Source organism: Vanellus vanellus (genome assembly GCF_965231255.1).
Source record: "Vanellus vanellus genome assembly, chromosome: 5".
Lineage (NCBI taxonomy): Eukaryota > Metazoa > Chordata > Aves > Charadriiformes > Charadriidae > Vanellus > Vanellus vanellus.
In genome coordinates, this window is record NC_138910.1 from 70233309 (window position 1) to 70242878 (window position 9570).

Consider the following 9570-nt stretch of genomic DNA (forward strand, 5'->3'; position numbering starts at 1 on the left):
AACAATAGTGCTTTATCATCATGTGGGCTCTCTCTGTGAAGCCGTCCTTTGCATTTTAAATCAACGCAAGTTGCTTGGGAGGGGGTGGTTGGGCTGCTTCAGGCCTCCAAGTACCTTAAAGTTTGCGGTAGCCAACAAGAAGAACAAAACTCCTTTGAAAGCCAGGCAGATGTCTAGCCTGGTGATTTATAGACTGAAAACACAGCTATTCGAGCCTGGCTGATGAATTGCGATTGGAGTACAAGGAATGGTGCAGACTGAAATGGAGGTCAGCTTTGGAGGGGGAGGTTAGGGGCTGGGGCAGGGGGACCTCTGAAAGGGCAATGCTTTTTATCGGGGCCGGCAGTGATGACTGATGAGGTTTATACATTTTTGTCTTTGTTTAAAAGCCACCTGTTTGACAGCGTTTTGGCTGAATGAAGGCCTCACATGCTGTTCCTGTGCATAAGGACTGTGTGTCTATGTAATAGAAATCTGGAAAAGATTGATGGAATAACAGTCACGACCACAGCACAGGTATTGCCTTGTTCAGTAGGACAGAAGTATGGTAACACTCGTGGAGTACGACTGTGCACTAATAACAGCAAGGAAGGTAAGGCGATAGGATGGACAAAAATAGAATTAGGGTTTGGACAAGATGTCTGTAGGAAAAGACAGTAGAAGATCTACAGGGATGTGCTAGATCCCAGCTTCTGACCCCAACACTGAACACAGACCTCTGTAGGGGTGCTGGGTACCACCAGAAATCGCACTGTCACGGATGTATGTCAGCAGCCAGTATTACTGTCAGGGCTTGAACCCAGGTATTGCGAGATGTGTTAGCTGGCACATCTCTTCTCACCAACCATGAGGGCACAAGAAGAGCTGATGGCCTCTCCGAGCTGTTTTTAGCAGGCATGAAGACCTTGCAGAGGGACGTTTTGGGAAATAGCCTTTGATCAAGTGCCTTCATGGTTAAATTAAATGGAAAGGCAACAGAAGGGATGTTATAACTCAGATTTTGCTTCCAAAGGAGGGAGCTTGATAAGCAGGGCTGTATCTAGCACTGTGGGGTGCTCAGTGGAACTGGGACATGTGTTCAGACCTTTCTGAAATTAGGGCTAGGCTAGAAGAATGGGCTACAAAAAGCAGATGCACAGAAGAGCTTGAGGGCTCATTGTAGACTTGAATTTTATATTTTTTTTGGTCAAAAGTGCAAAAATTATCTGCAATTCATGTTTGCAGCAAGGGGGGAACTGGCAGGAAGAGGCTGTAGACATAAATCCATGAACAACTGCTTCACTGTGGTGTTAGAAATAACAGGGAAATGGGAAAGAGCATCGGGCAGTGAGGAGACTTTACCCTGATGGTTGGAAGGGCCGAGAATAAAGTGGAAACTGGCAAAAGTCAAGCTGAATTAGATCTTGCAAAAGAAAATAAACAAACACTGGGCAGCCCCACTGCTAAACAAATAATATGGAAACAAGGAAAGAATTACCAGGGCTGTGGTATCCAGGAAGTTGAAGGAAGTAGAAGGCGTAGGGATTAAAGAGCCAAAGTGGGAACCACATGAGAGAATGTATTACCTCCATAAGGGCAATATGATGAATGTGAAGGAAAGGGTGGCTTATGGTGAGAAGTTCATAGAAATAGAAAATGACTGGGTCAGCAGTGAAAGGCGAAAACCATTGAAGCTAATGCACTAGGTGTGAGAGCCTGAGAGATCTCTCTTCAACCACTGTGCTGTTGAGCCAATTAAGCTGCAAGTCCAGAGGAAAAGGTCCTCAATAAATCTATCAGGTTACATGTGGTTCCACAGGATTAGGTTGTAGTGGACATAATACCTCTTTTTTCCTTTCTTTTTTGGGGGGATGGGAGCAAGGCAAGGAAAATAATCCTGTCAAATTCAGACCTCTTAATCTAACCTCAGAGGTACTATTCAGAACTTCAGAGCAGAGTTTAAATGAAAGAATAATTAAATCCTGAAAGCAAACACAACATGGATTTACCAAAGGCAGGTTACAAAAACTAATTTAATATCTTTATTTGATTAAAAAAAAAAAATCGTTCTGAGGAGAGAGGAAGTGTAGTAGCTCAGTTTGTCTGAAGTTCAGTTAAGCATGCGATACCGTGCCTTGTGAGATATTATTAGTTAAGCTTCAGAAGCTACGGTTTGGTGCAACACCTGTATGTGAATAGTCTCTCTAAAGAAGAACACAAAGAGCAGCACTGAATGGATGGCTGGGAGTTCCCCCACAGGAGGTCATGTTTAGTGTTTGCTTTAATGATTTTTGGCACAGAAGGCAATGGTGTGCAAGTGGAATTTGTGATGAGACAAAACCAGGTGTGGTCAATACAAGGGAGGATCAAAATACCGTCCAGGAAGACCATGAGCACCTTGAGAACAGGAGTAAACTGGGTGGCATGAAACCTAAAAGTATGAATGGGAGGTCTTGCTCTTTGGGGCAATACCAGAAATTTTGACCCTAAGCTGGGATAGCATTATTTGGCAATGGCAGAGGAGGCAAGTGCTTAGATAAATACAAATAAATCACGGGATAACTCGGGTGTTACTGTGAGGAAAAAAAAAAAAGGCAAATACAGCTCTGGAAATATTAGAGGAAAGGACTTCTTGGAGAGAGAGAGAGAATTACCTCTGCATGAGGCAATGGTGAGCCTTTTTTCTGGTTCGTGAGAAGTAAATTTGGGGTAAATAGGGACAGAGGGAACTACTACACTTCTGGGTAATTTCCCAGCTTGGGAAATTACGGGAAATGAACAGCCTGTTGTGGTAGAAGGAAGACATGGCTTGTTTAGCTTGGTAAAATGAAGAATGAGATGAGATACAATTGCTCTCTCTGTATGTATTCAGAATAAGCAGGAGCTAAAAGAGCTGTTTAAAATTTCAAGTTGGTATAAGAATGGCTGGGCTTAAAGGAGCTGGGAGTCAATCTCCTAAACAGGAAAAGAGGAGGGTGCCCAGCCCTCCCTTTTCTTTCAGTACGTGTGACTCCTGGGGGTGCAGGTGGGACAGGGTGGTCTGTGGTGCTGCTGCGTCCTGGTGGGTGGACTGAGAGAGGAGGGGGCAACAGGTCCTGAACGAGGCAGGGCACTGGTGTCATGGAAGGTGCACTGGGAGGTGAAACTGCAGCTCAGGGGTGGCCATGAAACACCTAGTGCGTGTGGTCAACATCCCAGGACCAGAGCAAGGGCATGGGCAAAGCAGAATCGCAAAAAATAAGCAGCTTTGGAGATAAGGCAGTGAAGGTTAAAAGTAGAGATAAATTAGCACCAGTGGAGACTGGAAACTGACTGTTATCAGTGAAGTAGCACTTCTTGCTGCTGCTGCTGGGGTTTCTGTGCGTGTTTTCTGGGACAAATGCTGCTGACTTGCAGAAATACGGAGGACGTAACAGAACTGAGAAACCTCCTCCTGCTTTACAACTTGCTGTTTTTCTTGAATGCATTCCTCATTGACTTCACTCTCTCTGATAAAATCTTCCTGTATTTTAAGATATTGCAACATACTTGATAAGACTAATGTGCTCTGAAGCTGAGGCATTCCCCAATTGTAATTGGTTACAGATGGGGAGCTTACAGTTCTCCTGTGCTGGTCTCTGAAACATTTTCATAGTCTTAAAATACTCTACTTGGCTTCTCTTGAAGGGACAGAGGATGTTTTGTGCTTCCTCATGGATTCATCAAGAAAAAAAGGACAGGTGGTGTGGGGCTGCTGCATTTGCATAACCCTGAAAGGTGGCTTTAACTGATGATAAATTTTGATCTAATAACTGTGACCAAACAATCAGGCATCAGACCCACTGCCACCTCTCTGGGATGGACAGCCATAACAGTGCATCTGCTTGCAGAGCGTCTCTCCTCCTGCTGTTTCTTTCTCCACTGAAAAGAGCAAACATCTACCAATCATTGAGAGACCCGAAGCAAAGGAAATCACAATCTGATCCCCAAACAGCAAGAAGGGCTCTGGAGCCTCCTGGGACGTTCCTGGTGGAGCTCCCAGAAGTTCATTACTCCAGCTGTGGGCTCAGACGAGCCTCCCGTTTGTTTGCACAAGTTGAAACAAACAGTTGGATTCAATGATCTTAAAGGTCTTTCTATGATTCTAAGCTGTATGGGCCACCTGCTTGATGCGAGCGGCAGAGGGGGGAGAGCGCAGAGCCAGTCTGCCAGGTTGCAGAAGCAGCGGTGGTGGTGACGTGGGGAGACTTGAATGCTCCGAGCTGCTCCGTCCCTGTCTGGAGGTGCAGAGTCACGAGAGAAAAGCTGGAGTTTTCTGCTTGTGATGCTGAGGTGTAGCTTCAGGACTTGGGGACAGAGGTTTGTGAACGTGAACAATCCCATGTGCAGGAATAGGAAATGAGGCAGTAACAGCTCGGCGTGCGTGGGAAGAGAGGGTCAAAGTAGTCAGAAGGGACAGGGAACATCTTGCCAGTGCAGCCAAAGCGCAAACAGCATCCGAGGGCAGGAAAAGCCGCCTTTGCAGTAGTAGCAGGAATAAACCGCCAGCATTGCAGCCAATTCATGTAATCATCCTCCAGGCACGGATCCTGCTCACGATCCTCTGCTTAAAATGTCAAAACGAGCACTCTGACAGCACAATCGTGTCTGTGGGGACACGGGTGGCCAGAGCATTGCCTGTTTCTTATCATCCTGCTGCAGCTCAGGACACTGCGTGAGCTGAAAGATTTCCAGGACAACTTGCCTGCAAGCTTGGTTCACAGAGCACCTCAGCTTACCCAGTGAAGGGTGGCAAAAAAAGAACTTCCCCTTATAATAGCCATAACATGGTCCTGGTCCCAAAGCAAACCTGAGCCTGCTAAAAGCTGGCTTTTCATGAGATCCTGCAGCCAGCGGTGTGTGCTACCCAGGGTGCTGTTTGGGGTGTATACACCCTAAAACCTGCTGGGGTTTAGGGTGCATTTTGTTGCCTTTTTCCTGTCGGGGCAATGGGAGTGAAGTGCGTGCCTCTCTCTGGCAGTTTTGAGAAGCCTGCTCTGCTCTTCTCCCCACTGCGGTCGCTGGTGCTGGAATGCAGCTTCCTTCACCCTTAGCTCTGTCTGTCAGGGGGGCGAGTCCCTCTCCTGTAATCAGTAACCAGAGCTGGTGTTGAAGACATGCCTCATCCTTCCTGTCCGAGCTGCTGTCAGCAGTGGGGGGAGCAGCACCACTCCGAGCACCCTGCTGGTGCTCTTTGGGGGGGACAAAAGCCCCTCCTCACCAGGGAATCCTCCTTCCTTTGTGGTCTTACATTTAACCGCAAAACATTTGAGAGTACTGCTGCAGACACCACTAAGATGCGTGGATCAAGTGGGAGGCTGAATTCTCTTACATGTGGCTTTCTGCTTGGAGTTTGTGGCAGTGCCGAGGGTATAGAGCAGCCTGGGTGCTGAACAGCCAGAGGTTTATAGGTTTTGCAGTCAGTGCTGAAGCCAGACCTAACCATAATGTGAGAAACTGCAATTGTATTGCCCAAAGTTTTATCATCCACCTCTTGTATTTAAATTCCTGCTCCACTTCTGCCTTTCACGCAAGCAGATTTCCCCTTGCCATCAGATAAGGCACTTGCATGTGGCCTGAGGTGACGTTTTAGGTGGTTTGAGCTTGCCTAGAAGTGGCTGCTTCCCCGGTTACCATCTGTACCAAGGGACGCAAGCAGGTTGTAGTGAGTGAGACTACTTCTCTTACATTTGATGAGGCTGAAGGACATGAAGGAGGGATCAGCTTGTGCTATGACGTATCAGGCACATCGGGCTCCCTGGTGCTCCAGATAGGCTTTGAACAACAAGCCCAGCCAGATGTAAGTGGATTCACCGACGCTCGTGTTTCCAGTGTGGCCTCTGTGCCAGCAGACAGCTGCTCTCTGCCTGTTGGCAGGAGCACACACGCACACTTGGCTGCCTCTGCCGGTGCTGTGCATTCCTAGCAAGGGGCTGTGTTGTCAGAAGAGATGTTGCTGCATGGTGGGGGCCAAGCCCAGGACCCCCAGCTGACATGCCACATGTGGGACTGTTTCCAGCATATTGGGGGATCCTGGCTGTCCTGCTCCAAGTGACAGGCACACACAACCCTGCTCTCCCAGCTCCCTCTGCTCTGCGCCACCATCTCCCACTGCTGTTTTCTGAAATTCCTGCTTTTTTTTTCCTTTTACGAGCCAGCTTTCTTCCCAGAGCCAGGTTTCAGTTGCTGCTTTTATGCTAGCAGAAGCCAAGCACTGAGTTGTTTCTGGACAGCAGCTTTTCAGTTCAGAGATGGAGTCTTTTGCATTTTCAGAGTCCCAAAGAGCACCAGCACAGTTTACCACGTGTGGCCCTGTTGTTCCCGGTGCTGGTGCACCCTTTGCAGCATCCAGGTAACAGTGTCACTGGAAGCAGGGGAAGTCAAAGACGACTTCTGAACACAGGTTACAAGATAAGACCTGCCTGAACTTTCCTTAGCAGCTTTAACTGTCAGCATTCCTGCATACTGAAGGGATGGAAGTGGCTTGTAAACGCACAGAAGCAGCAAAAGAGGTATTTCCAGAATATGCCGGAGATCTAGAGAGGGACCTTCGGTCCCTTGGACCTCTTGGCAGCAGGTTGCACGCCGTGACCAGGGCTGTCAGTGCCACACATTAGTCATGGCTGAGAGCTGCTTGTCCTGGACAGGACAGGATAGGACAAGCAGAGGGTGCAGGAGAACATTGTGTGTGATGGATACAACCAGTGCTTTGCGGGCACGTGCCCGTGGTTTTGTAGCGAGTAAGTTGGGTTTAGATACCTATGACAAAGTGCCCTCAGAGGGCTTGTTGGGCTGGTGCTTTGTTGGTTTGAGGCAATTTCAGGGAAGCTCCTGTAGAGTGATTTTTGTCCTGTTGGGAGATTTTGGGTAAAATTGCTTTTCCCTGCTCTGCCTTGGTTTCCCTAGGGGACAAACCACTTGCTACTTTCATTAAGTGCTTTAATAGTACCAGCGCAGGGGGGTGATGGCAGATGCTGTGATTATGGTTAAAGCCTGCTGTAGGGAACACATCTGGGTGGGCTGACACCAGCTGTAGCAATCATTGCTCTGAAATGCCTGGCTGGGAGGTGTGACCATTTCACCCTTTGCATTGTATTAGTGTAACCTTTAGCATGTGATTTCCTCTTGGTAGGGCTAGCAGAGGCAAGAGATGGCCTTGGTGGGGCTGGTCTTGGGGCTTTTCAGCTGCATGCCACCCCCATGCATTCCCCAGAGACCTCCCTTGGCAGGTACCTGTATGTGGGTACAACACGTCCTGCCACCATGTTCTCTGCCAGCTCTGTTCCCTGGCGCACATCACCATTAACGCTGCACTGTTGGACTCTGAGTGCGGTGGCTTGGGAGAGCACCGTAGCCAGCTACATCTGCCCAAGGTGAAGGCACCTGGGATCTCATCATGCAAAACAATTTCACCCAGTCCATGGGGAGACCTCTTACCTCATGTGCACGAGTCTGACCCTGCTGGCTGTACCAGCTTTAGATAAGAGAAGGCCCTTGGTCTGCAAGGGCTCTTCTGGTCTGCAGCAGGGTCTGTCTCCTTGGCAAAAGCCACTGCCCTGCTGCAGCTGGAGTCTGTCACGACGTGGGGGACAGGAGCATGCTTGGCCAGGTTAGCTGCTGACTTGTCTTTCCCATTTCCTTCCAGTCCTGGACGCACAACATCCAGCGGGAGAAGGAGTTCCTGCGAAAGCTGGTGAAAGCCCGAGTCATCACTGACCTAACCAGTGGGATTTGAGTGGCTGCAGCCGCTGCCTCCAAGGGAGGAGACGAAGACAACACACTGCAGCTCTGGGAGCAGGCACTGGCAGCCCCCTGCAAGAATCCCACCTCACCGAAGACACACAGAGATGCCCAGGTGCTCTGGCAAGACCCATGCAAGAGCATTGCCAGTCTGCACGAGGCTTGCATCTGCTGCCTCCAGGCCTCGAGCTGGAAGGAGGTGGGCAAGGGGCTGAGCGGGCAGTTCTTGAACTCTGCGTCGCAGATGGATCTTCTGTGTCCTGAATTACACAGGAAAGACTCAGGAGAGAGAAGAAAGGTTTGTGAATAAAACGATTTGTGCCAAATGGGAGGTGACGCTGCCCTAAGGCAGCAATGCCTGAATGTACAAAGTATTATTTTTTAAAAGAAACTCTGCTGGAATCATACTAGAAATACCAAGGTGCAAGGCGAAGTCTGCTTGTGCACAGCCCTGCGAAAAGCCCGGCCTCTCCATGCTCCGCCTGCGTTGTCACCGGCCTCAGACCTTTCCCCAGGAAAACAAATCCGTCCAAGACTTCGGTGTTGTTGGTGCTGCTATAATTTGAAGGGAGAATAATGGCTTTCCCTCCTTCTCCACTTGGAGCTTCTGGTTGGAGATGAGCACGGGTTTGTTTTTCTGCACTTTTCCTTGCTTCCTGCATAGAGGCGGCAGCAGCAGCCACTTACTTGGCTGCATTTTCCATAGCCGTTTGCCCTGCTCTGCCTCTGCCCTGACCCCAGGGTGGAGCGGGGAGCTGATGGCCTTCTCTGCCTGCAGCAGACCCTCCCCACCTTCCTGCTGGTCATGGCGCTGAGGAGCCTCGTTGTGCTCAAGGCTCTCAGGCCTCTTGGTTTGTGCCTGCTGTGCAGGGTCCCCGTGGAGTCCATGCAGATTGGTGTCACCGTTTCTGGACAGCATCTCACTTTATTTTTGTGTGGGAGAGAAGTAATTTATTCTTTGGAAGGAGGTCAGATCTTGTGCAGAGATCTGAAGCTTTCCAGTTTGCGAGCAGGCCGCGGAACATGTTTGGTTTATGTTCCAGACTCAATCATGTTCCCTATTTAAGCGATGTGTGACCTTAGTGATGATAGAGCCTGCTGGCACGGGTGGGAGCCTGCTGGGAACCCTCACCCTCTGCTCGGCCGCTGCTCACTTTATTTCCAAGCTCCTCCCGTGCTGCTCTAGCACTGCTGCTCCTCCTGCTCTCAGGAGCACGTCCCTTCCTTTGCCGTCTTGGTCCCGAGATGCAGTATTTGCACATTTGATTTGTATACGTATTTCAGAGGAGCTGTAATAAACTGAGCAACATGGCCAAGTGTGAGGATGGGGGGATAGTCTCATCCACCTGGAGACCGTGGGCCCAAGGGGGATTGCAAGGGGAATGGTTACAGGTGGAAATGAGCTCCGACACTCTCCTAGCCTGGAGCAGGGTGGTCTGTGCCCATGGGCACCATCCCAAGACGAGTCCCTGTGTGTGCAGCCAACCTGTGCTGGGGTGAGTGGAGGGAGGATCCCGGAGGGATGCTGGCTGGGCTCATGGTCCTGGTGCTGCATCTGATACAGCCCAAGGATTGCAGTCTGCCTTGCTCTGAGCTGAAGGGAGAGTGTGGCCCTAACACGGACAAGGGATGCTCAGAGCAGGGCTCCGCACAGTTCCCCTGAGCTGTCTCTGCTCCTGCTGACTTGCAGGGGGCTGTGGGTCCAGGGCTGAGACCCCAGAGAAGATGTGCAGGAGGGGCAGGCAGTGACCCAGGCGTGGGGCAGAGGAGAAAACTGTATGGAATGGTTTGAGACCAGGCTACAGGCAGAGGCAGCTCTCAGGATGTGGTGCT

General features: G+C 49.8%; 1 protein-coding gene across 3 annotated transcripts in view; it reads left to right on the forward strand.

Moving 5' to 3' along the window:
• The window catches only part of ST3GAL3 (ST3 beta-galactoside alpha-2,3-sialyltransferase 3), a 183882-nt gene extending 175584 nt beyond the window's left edge, over positions 1-8298 (forward strand). For all 3 annotated transcript variants that reach the window (XM_082483417.1, XM_082483416.1, XM_082483418.1), the window contains one exon: positions 7643-8298. In XM_082483417.1, coding sequence (XP_082339543.1) covers positions 7643-7732 — 90 coding nt within the window. In that variant the 3' untranslated portion in view covers positions 7733-8298. The remainder of the gene's footprint in view (positions 1-7642) is intronic.
• Positions 8299-9570: the final 1272 nt, after the last annotated feature.